Source organism: Euprymna scolopes, chromosome 2 (genome assembly GCF_053919585.1).
Source record: "Euprymna scolopes isolate OS-2025 chromosome 2, ASM5391958v1, whole genome shotgun sequence".
In the NCBI taxonomy this organism is placed as follows: Eukaryota; Metazoa; Mollusca; class Cephalopoda; order Sepiida; family Sepiolidae; genus Euprymna; species Euprymna scolopes.
In genome coordinates this window covers 66,692,595-66,712,714 of record NC_136483.1, presented here as the reverse complement: position 1 = coordinate 66,712,714, position 20,120 = coordinate 66,692,595, and the positions used below count along the sequence as shown (strand labels likewise).

At 34.2% G+C, this 20,120-nt stretch overlaps 1 protein-coding gene across 8 annotated transcripts in view; it reads left to right on the top strand.

The window, feature by feature from the left end:
* LOC145291908 (calmodulin-binding transcription activator 2-like) overlaps positions 1-20,120 on the top strand; it is a 2,646,613-nt gene that overhangs the window by 2,140,601 nt on the left and 485,892 nt on the right. For all 8 annotated transcript variants that reach the window (XM_080137802.1, XM_080137770.1, XM_080137753.1 and 5 more), the window contains one exon: positions 10,567-10,634. In XM_080137802.1, the coding sequence (XP_079993928.1) occupies positions 10,567-10,634 (68 nt within the window). The remainder of the gene's footprint in view (positions 1-10,566; positions 10,635-20,120) is intronic.

Sequence of the window (20,120 nt, the reverse complement as noted above, 5' to 3'; positions counted from 1 at the left end):
GTGGTATTGCTTGCTGCTTGCTTAGCGTAATGCAAAGCTCTTTATAAATAAACAAATGAAGCATTTTAGAACGTTTATATGAAGACGTTTTAGATATCATTTACGAACGGCAATCCTATAGTTCAGTGAGTAGAATTGCCGACTAGGTTTGATTAGGATTCATTGAGTAACCACACACACACACACACACACACACACACACACACACACACATATATATATAATGAGAAGGAAAGTATTTCTTTCGAAACTCCACTTAATTTGTGTTTTCTTTTGGAAAATTTAATGTTTTTAACTCTTAAAGTGCTTTTAACATGTTTTATTATATATATATATATATATATATATATATATATATATATATGATATCAAATTAAAGGTTAATTTCAGATTCAATCTTTACTGACAGTTATACCTCACCTCTTAATACAGAAGATTTTCTACTCTAATAGGTTCTTTCCTCAAACTATTTTCCTTTGGAATTCCCTCCCTGCTCCCTTTTCTTTGACCGTACCAACATGCAGAAATGTAAATGTAATGTGAACGAACATCTTTCTGTCCAACTCTCCCCTTAGCTTGTTGCCTCATAGATCTGGTCCCATCACAGTAGCTTCTTTCGTCTTCGTGACAATAAGTCTTGCTGGGTTTGAATAAAAATATAAACAAGAAAAACTAAATTCCCACCAGACTTGTGCAAAGTTATATTTAATCAAGTGAAAATAGTACGAGGAGCGTTTCAAAAGCAATGCCTCCTATTTTTTCATTCCGCCCGAATGTGTCAGAGGGGATTGCCAGTTGCATTGTAATGATGATTAAACCTATGTATTCGTGGCCTGAAGGTTTCATCTCTATGTTGCAGATATTGACGGTGTGAGACTCTAACAAAGCAATCCCTGTCATGGACGTGCATCAGAAGCAGAGATGTGTCATTGAATTCCTCCATGCAGAAATAATTGAACAGATAAACATTCATCAGTGCATGCTGAACATTTACAAGTTCAGTACAGTTAGAAGATGGGTTCATCGATTTCAGAGTGACAACAGAGATGTGAATAACAAAGCTCCAGGCTTTTACGACCAAGTTATCAAAAACGGTTGGCAAAAGTGCATTGAGAATGCTAGTGATTATGCAGAAAAATAAATTCTGGAGTACAAAAGGTCCTTCGTTTTAATGGTACCACTCCCGTCTTTGTAACTTTTAAACGTTTTAGTTTGGCGTTTTAAAAAATAGGAGGCCTTACTTTTGGAACGACCCTCGTAGACTCAGCCTAGTAAGAAGGGGGTATAATAACTCTTTTAGTAAAGTAAAGAAATACAAAATAGGAATATTTAAATTAATTATTAAAAATTAATTATTAAAAATTAATTATTAAAAATTAATTATTAAAAATCCATGACATTTCCATTATTTGACTATGGATAAAATATTTATTGAAAAATGGTACAAATGATTAAAAACTCTCTGGGAGAGAATAATAGTTTTAATACTGCAAACCAAATGAACCAAATTTATTGCCATCAATGTTGGTAATGAGAATATCAACGAAAATAAACATAACAGCAATGAAGGATTGTTCTCGTTGTAAGTTTTATTTGTACATGCATATGTAATCTCCAACTTTTTTTTAGTTGTGTCTTATCGAACTGTCGAATCTTTCTGGCAAACTCGGGAATCTGCAAGGAATTTCGAACCTTTTATTTAATCCACAGAAATAGCACGATCTCAACCCATCAGTTATGACCAGGTAGAAGTCTTAAGTAATTTGCAATTGTAGTGTTTGTATCACCCTCTCTTAGAATTGAACCTTCAACCTCTAGAAGAGTGTCCTTTAAAACTGAATAATATCTAATACTTTATCCGTTGCGCAACGGGTCCTTGTGAAACGTTGTGCGAATAACACTCCAAATGAGAACAATAGTTTGAATAAGCCAAATAATCCTCATCTCAAAAATTCAGAAACAGCAATAATGGATAACAATCTCATTATCAGAGATCTCACACAATGTGTTCAAATTTATATCCCATACATATACACACATACACACAACACTTTATACAAAACTAGCTATCCAGACCCAGCGCTGCCCGGTAATATTTTTACTTTCATTTTTGTTTTGCATTTCTTTTTAAAGTCTGCTTTTGGATAGTTTTTTTTTTTTACCGAAATATCATTATAAAATCTATCCGCCGTCTTTTCAGAATTATGTAACAAGCTCTTTTATAAATAAATGTACCCACAGGATTTTGACCGGGATTATTTTTTAATTTTTCATATTTATATTTTGATTTTGTATTATGCATCTAACGCCATCCTCTAGGCCAAAGGCACAAGTCAAACGCAGCAAGAAACTATTCCAAACTACTAAACACACAGTAACAGCATATACACATAGCTTACCAAGCTCACTACAGATAAGTCTACACATATATTCTTTCACACTGACTACGTAAACGTAATTGTACATACACACACTGTCTACTAGTCTACCTAATTTACACACTGTCGCATGCGAGCTCACATAATTAACATGGTTAATCTACTGATTACGCAGATTAAATTCTAATTCTTTTCACCTGGAACGTTCTAAGATACTATGAATGCTCATTCATTACTACTCTTTTATTTTTGGTTCTTCTAATACTCGTGAGTTTTTCTCCATGTGACAAATTTGATGATGCAGAACTAAAAGACCACTCAGCTTCCCATCTATGGTTTCGTCTACGATACAATTATAATCACCAATTGTATAGTTAATATGTCACGCTTCTGATTTTTTGTTATTCCACGTTAAGAAATGTCGAGAAAATTTGTATAATTCAAAATATGCTGTTCACGTCAAAAAATGTCCCTTTAACTAAAAAGAAGAAAGCGTGTTTGGAAAATAAAATTGGAGACGCTGAAAACATGTAACTAAGCCACTGAATTATATAAGCAAATGACTAAGCCGTGTCGCAAGCGTAACGTTACAGAATATATATGACATCGGGATCAAAGGAAGAGGGGAGATAAAAAGAGGAAAAAAAGCACGTGATGGTGACGGATATTCTGAAGCATGGGTCGACACGGCAGAATCTTTTTCTTTTCTTTTTTTTAACTACGTGGCGGCACGACAGGGACTTTTAAACGAGATGCAAGACTGGCTTAGAAAATACGCGGTGAAGAGACGACGGGTAATAAATGCCTTTTCTTTCGACTAAAAAACTCGTATCGAACTCCTTTCTTTTGTTTCTTTGCGAGACTTTTATACACAACGTCAGATCAGTGTTAACATGTAACGATAACGTTACAAACGTACAGTGTCAGACGCCTTTGATGGACACACAATCACGCGAATCATTAATATGTTATGGTTAACAACACAATATAAATGAAACTGTGGAAACATATGTAGCATTCACATAGTTACCATCCATTTTCTTTTGTATTAGCATGTTCTAACTCGCAGAGTGATTCATGTGTAGTTCGATAAAAACGCAATGACACGTTCTCACTCATACAGTAACATGTTGAGTAATACGAATACTCTTTGTGTAGGCGGTTATTTCCGCTTCCGCTCAAGTCTGTTTCCTCGCGAAATATAAATAGTTCCGGTTAAGACGTCAATATGACAAGTCGTATATCTCGTCTCTAGCAATGGCTCTGTTAAACGAAATGGAAACGAACGGACTCAATTCCATTTCTATAGTACAAACATTTCGACTGAATCAAGCTGTCTTATATTCTTGTTTTCGTAACACATTCTGGGCCAAATTTTGTATAAACGAAAACTGTTGCATAAAATTAATTCAAATTATTAAAAAAAAAAAAAGTTTCTCCTTTTAACTAAAAGTTGGTAACCTTTCCTCATAGCAAACACGGCCATTAAGATGTATATTGACACTGCAACCCTACTACAAAACGGCGAGCCGACATCTTCTCCCACCAGTCTCTACGCATGAAATAATTACAACTGTATAATCGAAAGGCATTAAATGGCGCCTTTACCGGAGAATGTAGACGAGGTTGCCCGGGTATTTTTGCAGGCCAGAGTGCTGTTCCTCTAGAGAGCCGGCTCTTCAAATCACACTTTCTGATCTTTGTGTCACATCATCTCCCGCCGCGGGAGGGAGATAGATAACGGTATTAAACGTAATCATAATTTGCTAAACAAAACATTTGCTTTTGTATTTAAACTTCATTCGTTTTCATTTTTTTTGTTTTTTTTTTTTGTTGTTGTTTAATGTTTGTTAATGATCTGTTAATATGTTTGTGTTTGACACAAAACATTTTATTTCATAAATTATACCCGTATTTCTCTAGGCGTAAGAAAAATATTGAATATCAAACACTTTTACAAGCAATTAAAAAACAATTGTTTCTTTTTTTTTGGGGGGGGTACGTTAAGAACTAATCATTCCACATCGAAAGAATCGATTATTTTATTTTTCGATTGTTTTGTTTTAGGCTTTGTAATAATTCTTGTGTACATTTCACATTAGACGTACTAGGTAGATACGAGCTGATAAGGTCATTTAAGGTTTTTGTTAGGGAATAGATTTGAGTAGTAATTTGTGATATGATACGTCAGAGTGGGGGAGGGTTAGGGTTCATATATTTTAATTGCTCCGTACGAAATACCCAGGTTTATAATCTAAAATTAGTTGGGGGAAGTTCGTAATCACTGATTCGCAGTGGTGCGTTTTATAACTTGTAATTTTAATATATTAGTGTTATTAATATTTTAAATTTTGTGTAGACATCAAGAATTGTTTGAAGTTTATTAAGTAATACAAATGTTAATTGTTTTTTTTTCTGCTTTTTTATAATGATATTGTAATGGTTACAGAGTTCACACCAAAACATTTCTACAAATGAATCATCAAAGATGAGAGATTCTTTCTTCTAATTTTGATCAGAACAAAAGTATTTTGATAGAAGAAAAGTGGAAATGCCCCAAAAGCACAATGTTTGAAGAGTTTTATGAAAGTGTAAATAGTTTATTGTTTTTTCTGAATTTTTGAGATGAGGATTAATTATTCGTATTATTTGGATTCATCGGACTACTGTTCTCATCTTGAGTGTTATTTTCACAACGCTTTGGTTGATGTAATCTCCGACCTTCTCCCGGTGTATCTTGTCGAACTCGAGAATTTTTCTGTCGAACTCGGGAATTTGGACGGAATTTCAGAACGGAATCCTTTATTTAATCCACAGGGGCAGCATCCTCACGTTCCGTCAGCCATGAATGGGTAGAAATCCTAGGCAATTTGCAATTGTACTTTGAGTGTCGCCTTACAACTGAATTTACCAAATACTTTATCCACTATGCCACGTAACCTTGCAAACAATTTTAGTATAAATTTTAGGGTCTTTAAACCTATTTTTGTTGTTAGATGTACAATCCTAGTACTTATTATATATATCACTATTACTACACACACACACATATATATAATGATATTAGAATAATTGTAAAGATCACACTGAAACAGGTCCTGGATATGACCTTAAACTATATCCGATCGTGAGGCCCCAGCTTGCGGGCTTTGGAGAGTGTGGAGTCACCCTTTAATTGCCATTGCTCCCAGGTCCACTCTGACCCGGAGTGGTAGTACCTGTTAGGGTTCCAACTATGGGTTAAATAGAAACCGACTTTAAAAAAAAAACAAGTATATTCTATAAAAAAAAATTGTTCTTCAAAATCACTAGATCGGCATTCAATAACCTGAAAAGGGTTGATATGCCGTAAAACAAAAACAAACAAACACGCTGGCACATTGCTATTTACAAATCAGAAAATTTTTTCACTGTTTAATATATGTATTTTTATGTTTCCCTATTCCCCCCCTATGTATTTCTCTACTCTTCTATATATGTCTCCATTTATCCTATCTTTTTTCGACCTATCAACATCCTTCCCATTGCTATATACATGTAGTCTATATCTGTCTCATTTCTAAGCTAATTGCCTTGCGGCAGTTATTTTGTAGATATATAAACCTGCCTTTTTCCTCTGTTTTAATAAGAAGCATTTGTTCTTGAAATACCATGGCCTAAAGAGGTTCTTTTTCCTTTTCCTTATATTGATCAGATGCTGTATTCTCTGCAACCTGTGGCCTTGATGGATGGGGAGACTAAAACTTGCTACGATGGTTTCAAATGATCTGAAATAACAGCAAGGGGAGACTTAATTCCAAATATTTCTCATATGTTCATACCTTCCCTATTTTGGAAATTGGGTACGATTATTAATATCTCCAGTATCAAATAATCCTTATACACTGTGAAATTTACTTTATGTATGAAAACCAAAGAGGGAAGATATAACATATGATAAATATTTGGAATCAAGTCTCCCCTTGCTGTTATTTCAGATCATTTGAAACCATAGCAGCAAGTTTTAGTCTCCCCTCGATCAAGGCCAGATGTTTTGGGGAAATATCAGATATTTTGTAACTCATATTCAAAACTAGGAAAACAAATGACTATAATTGAAATATTGATAAAGGTGCAGTATCTTTCCACCCTCAAAAAATCCTTTAAAATTACCACTATTTATATAGCCACCATTTTTGGAGAGGATGTCTGTTATTTTTTTAGGGTGGTGTTTATTTGATAATTTCGGCCTGGTAGCTAACACAAACCTACCTTAAGAAACATGTTGTCTATAGGTTCGCGGGTGTGCTGAAAACGAATATTGCATTTAAATTTTCCGCGAATAAATATTTTTCCAAGTATTAAGCAATGTAATTCTTTATGTTATAAGTGGTGGCCATTGTTGTACGTCTAAGTGCGTGCATATTTTTGCTTAATACCCAGAAAAATACTTATTTGCAGAAAATTTAAATGCGATATTCGTTTTCAGCACACCCGAAAACCTATCGGAAACAAGTTTTTAAGGTAGGTTTCTACCAGGCCACAATGAACACAACCTCTAAAAAAAATTAATAGCCGCACCCCCCAAAAAAGAGGTCATAAGTGGGTGCTCATTTTACGTTAAGTTAATATAGAAAAGTGATCCCCCACCTTTTAAAACAATAATATGCGACCTTAAGGGCAAATAGCCCACTACACAATTCAGGTTATTATCTTTCCAACGAGACTTCATTTATTAAACTCTGATCAATAGTCGCTGAGATTTCGAACTTATAAAATTGCTAAAAAAAGGTTGTATATCTATATCTATCTATCTATCTATCTATCTATATATATATATATATATATATATATATATATATATATATATATATGGCTATATCTATACTCGTAGCCAATTGAATATTGAAATACTCATATCTTTGGTTCTATGGGACGAAACTACATGAACATGTGCAGGCTTTTTGAACTTTATAAAACTATTGTATGGTTAAAATTTTATGACAAGCCAGCTTTATGTTTGCTGCTTTGAGATGAATTTTGCTTGGGTTTTTTTGTTGTTTTTTTTTTGCTTGGTTTTCTCTCCTGTGGCCTTGCCAAGCCACTAATATGGGTATATCTATACTGGTAACTAAATTAAATATTGAAATGCTCATATCTTTGATTCTATAGGACGAAACTACACGAAAATTTACAGCTTTTTGAAGATTTTATGATTATAATTTTATGACATTTGGTAAAAAATGAACCTATATTTTCAAACTAATAAAATATGCTTCAATTAGTCTGGCAGGCTAGTTTCAGTTTTGTTGCTTTGGGATGAATTTTGCTTAGGGTTTTTCTTTGCTTGGCTGTCTCCCCTGTGGCCTTGCCAGGTCACTAAAATATATATTATCGACCGAAACGTTATGAAAATAACACTTTAGATCGGAACAGTAGTTGGGAGAATCCAAATAATACGAGTTTATTGTGAGTCGAACATTATAAACAGAGGCGTTTTCATTTGGAATGATTACAGCTGTAAATTAGAAAGTCATAAAGCATAACATATAATTCGATAAACAGAAAAATAAAATTATAATGTTTGTTTTTAAGAAAACGTTTAGATTAACGAGGACTTAAACGTTGTAAAATACGATCTTAAGCAGATTATTTTTAATTTTATTTTGTTTACCTAAATTTACATTGATTATTTTTTAATGAGATCATAACCTCAAATAGAGAAGTACTTGCATAACTTTATTTGTTAAACAAGCAATGGATAGCAGTAGTAGTATTAGTAGTGGTAATAGTGGTATAGCCCATCTGTAAAATTAGCATGTACTTTTGTAAGTAATAATTTAACAATTGAATTAATTTAATGTTATAAAAATATGAATAAGTAAGTTGACATATAATATAATAAGTGTTCGGATGTAATTTTAAAGATGCAGTTGTAATGTAAATAAAGTAAAAGATATAAATGGATATCTACGCAGTTATTCTAGACGCCATTTTCAATTTTCTATTTGCAATAAGTTAAGGATTCCCATTGGCTAGTAATAGTTTATGTTGATTATTCAATGGAAATGGATGGTGAATCTCGCGATTTTTCTGCTAATTAAAGAAGTAGCTGACTGGATAGAATATGTAATCGATGAAACCGACTGGAATTTCTTATGTAAAGAACGTATACTAAACATTTTCGTAACTTACTGACTAGACACAATAAAAAATTTAGTCATATGCAATACTACATAGTTGTAAGTTGGAGAATCTGACGGACATTTTTATATATTAGGTATATTAGGTACGAGCTTAAGAGTTAGATTTTCGTACCATTTTTTTTTTTATTTTAAACTTCTTTATTTAAAACTTTGGGGGCATTATTGCAGTCAGTAACACCAGCTTTATTTTATTGATAACAAGAGTCTAATTGCTGGAATTGTAGTGCTATTTTTTTTAAATATGTATGTGTGTGTATCTGGCACTGTTTGGCATCTTCATTTCTGCAAATGACGTAGGATACCGAAAAAAGTGAAAATAAAAGTAAACTATTTTTTGGTATTTTAATTTGAAATAACTAAGTACCATTTTTGTCGGAATAATAGAAAAGGTTTATACAATGTTGCCGAGGTTCGAACCCACAACTTCTGTGTCTATGCCGCATGCTAAACCATTACACCAACATGGCAAGCTCAAAGTTTTGTATTCGTTTTAATATATAAACCAGGCATGTTCGATATTAAAACTAAGCAAATATAAAGCAGGTTTCTGTTTCGACTTTGGTCTTCTTAATATCTACAAGCTTTTTTTCAGATGTCTGATTTCTGAGTAAATCGCCTACGGATAGAACTCCTGGCTTGTGCGCCACAGTAATGTAATAACAACACAGTAATAACAACACAGTAATAACGACACAATAATAATGACATAGGAACAATAACATGAGAGATACGCGTAAATTAAAATATACACAACAAAAGCATCATTAAAAGACAATAGAACTGAGTGTTGGTAAAAGTTAAAAAATGTTCAGTTTTTCGTAAAATCTCATATTTAATCATGCTTTTATAAAAAAATACATTTTTTTCATAAAGAATAAAGGATTGCCCGAAATATTAAAAATTACATTAATAATAATTGATAGTTTTGTTTTTCCAATGTGGAAGAAATTTATCATTTTTTTTCTTAGTAGAAACACAGACACACAAGCTCTTTAGTTGTAAATAAACAAACAAATAGAGCACTGTTAAAGCAGCGATCAAGTGCTTATATAAAAGACATTTGATGAGATCATTTGCGGGAATCGGCCCCAGAGACTATCAACTAGATGGTTGTAGGTTTACTCCCTGGGTCGGAATGGGTATTAGTCTAGCTACACTAAAGAGCTGTGATACAGCAGTTTCTGGATGACTGTATGTACGTACATATATGTGTGTGTATATATATATATGTATATACGTATATATATGTGTATATTTATATATATGTGTGTGTGTGTGTGTGTGTGTGTGTGTTATGAATACAGCGTAATCACATTGAGACACCGACTCTCTTCAGATCCCTGAAGTTAAGCAGCGTTGAGTCTGGCTAATACCAGATGGGTAACCATTTGGCAATTCTATGTGCTGTATGTGCCCTCCGCTTATCGTGGCATTGTTTCTAGTCGTCCTGAACCTCCACTTACTACTGGTATTTAATAACGCCGATTCAGGAGACGTGTGGTTGGAGATTATGCAACGCTCGCCACAAAAATTCCACGTGCAGGCACCCGTACAGTGGGCATCCATAGACTGCCAAAATCGAAAGGAAGCTGCCAGATATTATGAAATAAAGATTAATGAATAGGAAATGAAAAGCTTTAAACTACTGGCATTCTTCTATGTTTTATTGGTATGACACTGATGGTACGGAAGAATTGGTAAAAGTTCACCGACTTCATCTCTGCTGTAGCGTTTTACCTCTCATCATACATCGTGTCACCAATTTCGCACGCTTAACAATCATTTTTACAAGCTTTACTAGACGCGTGTCTACAGTTGTTTCCTGCTCTTTGAAATCGTCTATTCGCTTATCTATGTTTCCTAACAACATCCTTCCTTTGATCTTCTCCACTCCCCCTTTCGTGACTTCATCATTTCTGTTATCTTCATCTCTTTCAATACATGCTCTTACGACCCTCATCTTTTTCCAACTGCTAATGCATCCTTGTTTATTTCTTCTGCAGGAAATTGCATCCATTTTGATTGCATTTGATAAGCATAAAGAATGGCAATTGCGAGAGCTACGAGTCAGGTAAGCAATGTTTACCTTTTTTATGTTCCTTTTCTTCTTTTTTTTTATTCTTCCAATTCGTATCACTGTTATCAATAGTAGTGTATTGTTGTTGTTGTTGTTGTTGTTCTTCTTCTTCTTCTTCTTCTTATTATTATTATTATCATTCTTGTTGTTGTTATTATTATCATTCTTCTTCTTCTTCTTCTTCTTATTATTATTATTATTATTATTATTATTATTATTATTATTATTATTATTATTTGTACACGCTAAAAGTTCTCACATCGGCTACCATCAAAGATTTCTCTGTCAACAACCTGTGGTGTTCACTGGAGTTTAGCTGACAACGCGTCTTCCCATATTCTCAATACTCTCCTTCCCTTTCAATACTCTTTGCAAGTGAATTCGTGTTATCACAGCAGCGGTTTACCATTGATTTCTCGCTGGCAAGGACCATTGGTCTTCACTGGAATTTGGGTTACAATTAGTCTCCCTAAGGTCTCAGTCCTCTTCGCACTCATCCAATAGATGTCTGGTTAGTGATATCTCTCTTTAGTCTTTCCATCCTCCTTGATCCTTCATCACTATTTGGTGTGACGCCAGTTGATGTCCACCAGTGACGTGCAGAGAACTTTTTCAAAGCGGGTGCTCAAATGAAAAACAAAAAAAAACAAAAAAAAATGCTAAAATATAGTAATGGTAGGGTTAGGGTTTATAATATATTTCTCTGAAAAAAGGCATTTTAAAAACAGGAGTAGAAGAGGCAGGTGCTTCAGCAATCCTAACACGTCCCTGATGTCCACATTACAATTTGGGGGGGGGGGGATGGGGTGTTTACTTTTATACGCAGTCTTCTTGGCTCTACATGGTATTCTTCTATCATTTTGTGTTAATTCTCTTGCAGTTTCTATACTTCCGGTTAGCGCTAATAACTCGTGTGTATTCTCGTGTGTGCGGTCTCTGCATTCAAAGATTTTCCTTAATATCTCACCTGTTTTCATAATTGTAATCCGTTGTATCTTCTCAGCCATCCCCCTGATTCCAATCTCTCCCATTCATTTCTCAAAGTTTTTCGGTATTGTTTCTACTGCCTTAGTATTATTGATGTTATCTTAACTTTCTTCATCTTCCATATCCATTTTAGCTCTCTAGCCAGTTCTATGTATTTACTCCACTTCTCCGTCTCCTTGTATATTCACGCTGTGGTCTGCTAGAACGGTGAAATCTACGATCTGGCAGAACTTTTCCTTCTTGGAAATCTTATTATTATTATTACATCCGGTCTTTTCGCTTGGATGAGTTCATCTATTTGTCCGTCTAGATCACATAGGATTTTGTGACTTCCGTTTTCAAGTACTGCAGCTGGTTTGTGCTTGTATCATTTGGCTGTGTGTTTAAGATGCAGCTGTCCGTATAAGTCTCGGTGTACTGCCATCTCCACTGATCGTATCTATTCTTATTTTCTTTTTATGACAGTTTGCTGCATTCGTTTATTATGTGGTTTATCGTTTTATTTATTTATCTACAGAGTCTGCATTTACTGTTTTCTTGTGTCTTTTCAATCTTTGCTTTGATGTAGTTGGTTCGAGTAGCATTATCTTGTGCAGATGTTATTAGAGATTCAGTTTCTCTGTTTAGGTTTCCTTTTCATAGCCATGTCCAAGTGTTTTCGTGAATCTCATCTTTTGTCATCCCTTATACAGCAATTATCCTTTCTGTGTTCTGCATTATGTATTTTTCTCAGTCTTTTATACAAACCAGCCCTCTCCCCCCGTGTATTCTTTTCACGTCATCCTTTAGGTGTAGTACATTGTGTATAATTATAGGCTTCCTGGTCGAGATACCTCAGTTATTCTTTGGTCCAGTATATAAACGGTCTGGAGTATCTTACTAGCGATGAGTTTACACCTTTTATTAGGTTTCTACTATATAGTTTAGTTTCTAGGAGTTTTCTTGCTCTTTTTAGCTATTGCTTTCTAATTTTCTTTTTTCTTTTTGTTGATTTGATGATGTCTGCTTCCAAAAGTCCAAAATATTTGTAGATGCCCTGTTCATCTAGTGGCCCATAGTTCCATACTGTGAGTTGCCGCCAGTTTTCTCCTTCTTATAAACTAGCAGTGCATACTTTTCAATACCGAATTCTATTTGAATATCCTGATTGAAGATTATGTGTTTATTAGCGTCTCTAGTTCCTTGTTGGTTCTTGCAAAAAGTTTCAGGCCGTCCATATACATTAGATGGTTCACCCTTTAATTTGTATTAGTGAACTTGTATCCGACTTGGCATTTTCTTAGTATATGGTTTAGGGGCATCATGTCTATTATGAACGGTGGTGGTGATATTGAATTTCCTCTTTGTACTACTACTACTACTACTACTACTACTACTACTTTGTTATTATTTTTCTCATCTCCCTTCTTCTTGTCCTCTTTTCATCGTTCTCCTTCTTCTTCTTCTATTCATTACATTTGTATATTATTACTTTGAATATATATATATGCCAGCAAAACAAATTAATCTAAACAAAATCCGAAAATATTAAAAACCTGAAGCATAAAAGTCTTTACCAAAACTACTGAATTTGGCATTAAATAGCCTCAAAAGCGTTGCTATGGCAAAAAGCAAACCAAACCAAACATTCATCCCTTTAGTTTTTCATCAATCTGGTTGCATTTTTATGTGAACTTGAATCAAAACATCTCATTCGCTAAGACAACTGAAGACATGAGCTAGTATTATATATTTTCACTTACCTATACAGATGAGTAACATTACTGTTATACATTTGTAAGGAACTGTTTGAAGGGAAAAGGATAAAAAAAAAATCCAGAAGTGACGTAGTTTCAACTTCTGTTTTGAGGTCACCTCTGACACTTAGGTGTCACTCGAGTTTTTTCATTCAAACAACAGCTATCGTTATGTCATACTACGCTGTCAAAGAGTTTGAAGTTTAAATCTGATATGCATGTGAGTGTGTACTAGTTAGAAGTGCAACAATCATGTAACCGTCTAACATGCTGGGAAGTTTTGAATGGGGAGATTTTGTTAGTAAGCATACGAAAAAGGGTATGTGAAATGTAGTTTCAAAATTATTCAATTATGAACTAAGATCTCTCTCTCCTTCTCTCTCCCTCTCTTTCTCTCTCTCTCTCTCTATCTGAAGCATGTACCAAGAATATAATAGTAAAGAAATATATATTTGTATCAGTTAAAAAACAAAATAATTGTAATTAGTGATGATATGGTCACAGACAGCCCTAGATGTCTCTCATCCAGCAGAGCAGAGCTGGCAGTAAGCTAGAACAATTCGTCTTCTCTTCAACTCTTTGTTCCTTCATTTTTTAGACCAAGTTCAATGTAAACAAATGCATGTTAAAAACTACTCTATGCGTAATAAGCTCATACGATTGATCAATGTTACTGGTTCTATATTCTATAACGTTTACCATTCTTGTACATGAAAAGGGTGGGGTTTTTTTAGCGAAGGCGAATTTTAAATTAAAATAAATCACAGAAAAATATTTTTATCATACAAATATCTGGTTTATTCCAAAGATTCATTTTTTTGCATATGTAATTTAAAACAATTTTGGGTATATGGTCTCCACAGCTTGCATATATGACATTATCTCGAGGTCCAATTTTCAAAAATTCTATGCATTTAATTAGGCAAAATTTGTGCAATAACGTGTAGAATCTTGTCTTCCAAGTGGTCTATTGTGATTAGTTCATCAGCGTAAACATAGTATATTACATTTACCCCCCCCCCTTAATAATCTAATGGGGTTAAATCGCACGAACAAGGTGACCAATTGACAGGTCCATTTTGTGAAATTATTCGTTCATCAAATGTTTCTCTCAGTTAATTAATATCTACTGGTGTGTTGCATATATTTCCATTCTGCAGTCTTTGCATGATGAATTACGAAACCAAGCTGAACTCAAAATAACCGATAGTTGCCAAATCTTCGATAAAAACAATGGAGTTGTTAATTTAAAGTTTGATGTCTCTAAAAAATACATCCTGTATGTTCTTTCCTCCTCATCCATATCACAGGTTGGACATAAGTTACGATGGATCTTATCCTCTTTATGTCACAAAGGACCAAACTTGCTCCCAATTTGCCTGTTGTCAGACGGACACCTTGTTAGCATGGTCATTTTAAAAGTGACCAAGTTTTTTCTGATTGACTTGCATTGACGATATGAAGGGACAAGAAACTTATAGGGATTTCATGCATGCATGAATGTCTTGTTATTTCTTTTTTATGTATCAGATACTGTAGTTCAACCATGTCTCACTTCGGCCTCTTAAGAGATTTTTCCTCGTTACTGTTATAGAGTAACTAACATTTCTTCTAGTCTAACTGTTACTAGATTGATACTCTTGTCAGTAGATGCATTTTACAGAATGGGCTAAAAATTGTTATCCACTTTATTATTGCTATAATTTCTATAATAAATGAATCCAGAACATGGATACTCTGATTTATCAGCAGGATGGAGCAATTCCACATTGTTTGAATGCTTCACTAAAATACCTCAAGTATTTTAATAGGATTTGCTCTGATTGACTTATAGCACTTGTGCCCCTTGGCATAAATATTCTGGACTAACCCAAAAAAGTAGCAACATCCACCCTCATTTACTGTAGAGGTCCCTAGATAACAGAAAGTCTTCTATAATATTTTCTTCGGGTTGATCAACTTTGGAATTCCCTCCTTGTTTCTTGCTTCTCTAACTGTACTAACATGCAGAGATTGAATTGTTTTGTTTTTGTTTTTTTTTACAATAAAGTTACCATGTATTAATGTCGGGAGGCCATTCGAGATTAAGGATTAATGAATGTACGTTGGCTTGTTAGTAAGACAACAACTCAGTGATCGTTTTTGGTGAGAATTGGGCAGAATTCAAAGGGTATAGCGAGAACTTGTTTACATTGAAGTTGAAGGCGACCATATGGTAAGTTCAAAGCAGGCTGGCTGAACAGACTTCCACAGGTGGGCAGTACTAGAAAAAAAATCTTTTTCATGGAATTTGCATTTAGATTTAGACACTGATAGAGAGTGATGAGGGGAAATTGTTGGTAATAGTTGTAGCTTGACGAGTGCTTTTTGTGAAAGTAGAATGCTATAGTGGATGCATTCTTTTTGACCATATAGTGTAGAGGCAGTTCTGATATGAACATTCAGAAACTGTCGCAGTCAGCCATTGGGTATCGATACACTGTTCAATGGAAAGGGATATTTGGGATATTGTTGTACTTTGTTTTTATTTTTATTGAGACAACCGAGTGATCAGGAAACCTTTGCAGAGACAAAACTGAGGGAAAACATCGTTCAGGGCATGTTGCTAGAAAAAGATCTAGAAGACTTGCACATTGTCCGTCAACATCTGGTACTCAAGTGGGTTAGTTGAGAATCTATGCTAGGTCATAAGCATAGGAAAAATCATGTCAAAATCTCTCTCCGCCATCTGTTTTGTTTGAGTCGACTAACTATTGATCATTGTAAGCAGTGACGTCTCCACAGACGTAAATGTTGGCTGAGGAATAAGCAGACAGGGTATGATTAATTTTCTCAGCGATGCTGTAAAAGATAGCTAGAACATCATGGTGGGGAGGTAAAGGGCAAATATAAATGCTGTGCTATGAGTAAGTTTCACTCTAAAGCATATATAGGGATGTTTTGGGTCTTCTTTTGAGATGTTCCTACCACAGGGGAAGCTATCCCTAATGTAGGCACATGTTCCATGTTCGTGGCGATCTCGGGGATTCCGTTTGGATGTGAGGTTAGAATGTCCTTTGATGGAGAAATCGGCAAAAGAAATAATTGAGCTTAACGCGAACAGACATCTCGCTGCTACACTTGAGACCTGATCTCATTTAATAGCCCTTCACAGCCAAGTGGCAATACACAATACGTCATGTTTGGAATGAAAAAGAGTATAGAAATTCAAAATGTTGTAGGTGTTGAGAGTGAAAGATTTGTTTTGGGAGTATTTTTGTTAAGTTCTTTTGGAGATTAATTAAAAAGATAGTTATATCATTTTGGATCATCTTGTAAGAACGACCAGTTTTTTTGTTTTTTTTTTCTTTTTTTTCATGGAAATCGCTCCAAACAAGACATGAAGCCACTTAATGTAATGAGCTAAAAAATAATAAAATAAAATACTGCTTCAAGGTCAGAAACTAGCCAATGATAACTGTTAGACGCATAGATTTTTGACACAGAAAACAGCGGTTCTTTCCACTTTGTCAGAAACATCGCTCATGGAATGTGAGAACTAAAGAACAAAATAAGAGCCACTTTCTACTCTCCTTGTGACTGTTAGGGTTTTTGTAGTTTTTCACTCTTTAGTATTATTTTCTTTTGTTCTTTAGTACAAAAAAAAAGAAAATAAATGACTAAACTCTCTTTCTCGTATCAAATTTCTACGAACACCCTTTTATTGTTAACATACGTTCAACCGAAAGATTTAATGATCTAATTGCCAATTATCAAGCAAGGATTTAAATTATTTTCCCTTATTATCTAAATCAAGTTCTACCATAGACCTGTTGTCTACTACTTATATCCAAGAATATAGATGTTTTTTTTGTTGTTTTTTTTATTACTGTTTTAAGATATGTCAGTTGACATGCAATAAAAACAGAAATTGACGAACAGTCGTTTATACTTAAGGTCACGATGACTTCATTTCTCTTATTTCTATACGAATATGAATGTGTTCATTGCTGGAGGAAGAAGAACGAAGCATGCAGATGCACAGCGTCTGCATGTGTGAGCACAGTTGCTGATTTATTGATATTTCAGACGCGTAGATAATTCTCGATTAGCTGAGTGATGTTGCAGCAGGAAGAGACTATCAAGTCTGACAAAAACATAATCTAGACTGTCTAGCTCAAGCTATTTCGGGTTTTTGTTTGCTGCTGCTGCTGCTGCTGCTGATGCTGATGCTCTTGTTGTTGATGATGATAATTAAGATGCTGTTGATGATCGCGATGCTGATGTTGCTGATGATGATCATGATGATATTGCTGCATATAGATAATTGCATGCTATCGATTGTTACTGGATATTTTACGATGAAAATCGAACCGATACGAGCACAGTTGTACTTTAAGAATTTTGCAGATCTGGCAAAAATATTCACTTGGCAACGTTGCTGATTGGGTTTTAATGTAGCCCCTATTTACTTGCCTCCCCTTTCCCACGAGGGCAGAGTAAAATATTTTGGTAATACAACCGATTATGACGATGTAAAATGTGTGACCAAAATTGTCCCTATATACTTGACTCCCTGCAAGGACACACTTCGATACAAGGTTAAGTTTTAATGTGGGGAAAATCCAACTCCTTAAAAAGGAGCACTTTGGATTGGGAAATAAAATTAAAATTGCCTCCATATAGAAGGATCTTTTCCTCAGCCATCAAGGACAGAACAGATACTACACTTTGAAATATTTATCTATTGGAAATATTAAAAAAATAAAGTGATAAAAATGTCTATACTACTCTTAAGTAGAATCATCTCCATCACCATAATACCACGTTTACACTATGGTCCATATTACTTTTTTAAAATTTATTTACCTCCTCTCCAGGAGGTTAGACACAAGGTCAGGTGTGGGTTTGGTGAAAGTGTTTTTATGAAACTGGATTCGAACTTAGCACACCCAGTTTTTCAATCCATATCGTTAACCACTTAGCTACCGTCACCCTTCTCCTCATTCTACTTAAGATAAGTCTAAAGTTTGTTGGAAATTTTAATTTTTTTTATAAATATACTTATATATAAAGATTCCATTATATTCGGATCCCAACTCGAAGGCAGAAAATTTGAACGTAATATTATTAGGTTGATTTTCTTGTTTAATTTTTAGATACAAATTATAAATTCCTTTCTCTATTACATGCCTGATACATTATATAGTGTGCAATACATCGTTTTTATGGTTGTTCTTCTGCAATAGAATGGGATTTCAAATAAATGAATTTCAGGTAAAAATACTATTACGTTTTTACATATCATATCGAAATTAGTATAAATTCCAAAAATTAACAAAAAATGATCCAGTAGAAAAATAATTACAAGTAAAAATAACAATTAATGAATTATAGAGTTTTATCTTATGTTTGAATATAGAACAGTTCTTTGCAACTAATTCTGTGTGACAAACTTGCTTTCCATGCTTCCAGTTAAAATACACTATACATACTTGATACATCTGTTTGGTTTGAAATCAGGATTTAGTTATATACGATTACAAGCTTCTATTGACTGCCTCTATCAGAGACTGTGATTTCTAAATACTCAGGCAGATTACCTATTGTGACTTGAAATCTAGTAGCGAAATATAATAGGAAAAACACAAACTAAAATTCAAAGACATAGTGAAAAACAAACTTGGAATGGAGGAATTTGGAAAAATTGTTCCAGCTCCTTACAGGTCAGTTGATAGCAGCTCTCAGACACTGCACAGGTTTCCTCTTTCATTACTGTTTTAAAAAGGTTTAAATAAAGGAATTGACTAATAATACGCACCAGGAAATGATAGCAAGGCATACAGATGGAAAGGGGTATGGAAAAATACCTTCAGAACTAAATTTGGTCGTAAGTACAGTTGGGGCGGTCGTGAGAAAGTGGAAAACAATGGGTGGTAATACTAAAAATATTTTAAAAAGTTGTCGGTCACGTAAATTAAATGATTTTACTGCTCGTTACATTACTCGTAACGTGAAGAAAGTACATTTCTAATTCATTCAGAAATTCAGACGGATTTGCAGGAAGTAGGTATTGAAGTAAGCAGTGACACAATCAAGAGATCATTGAATTGAACAGGTTTGTGTTCTAGATCACCGATAAACTCCATTGTTGAGTTCTAGACATGTGAAAGATCGTTTGAAATTTGTTTGTAAATAACAATGTGAATCGGATGACTTCTGGAATGTATTTGGTCAGATGAAACAAAAAGTGGGCTTTTCGGAAAATGGGGGAAAAAGGACACAGAATTAAAACCTTCTATTACCATTCCCACTGTAAAAGTTTAAGGTGGAAATGTGATGATTTGAGGCTACTTTTCTGCAAATGAAGTTGGAGGAATGAAAATCATAGAAGAGAAAATGAATGCATTAAAATACACAAAGATTTTGTCAACACATCTGTTCAAAAGTGCCGCAGATTTAGGATTGGGCCATGATTTTATCTTGCAGTAAAACAATGATCCCAAGCACAATGCTGAAATAACTATGAAATGGTTTAAGGATAATGGGATTAGTGTTCTACAGTGGCCCAACCTAAATCCTATTGAAAATATGTGGAAAACTTTGAAGTTAAGGGTGCATGCAAGAGATCCCAAGAATATCAAAGAATTGAAAAAATGTTTGCGAAGAAGAATGGCTGAAACTACCAGGAAGTGTTTGTAAGAAACTAATATGGCAGTTATGAAAAACGTTTGGATGCTGTAAGGCAGAACAAAGGATAAATAATTAAATATTAATA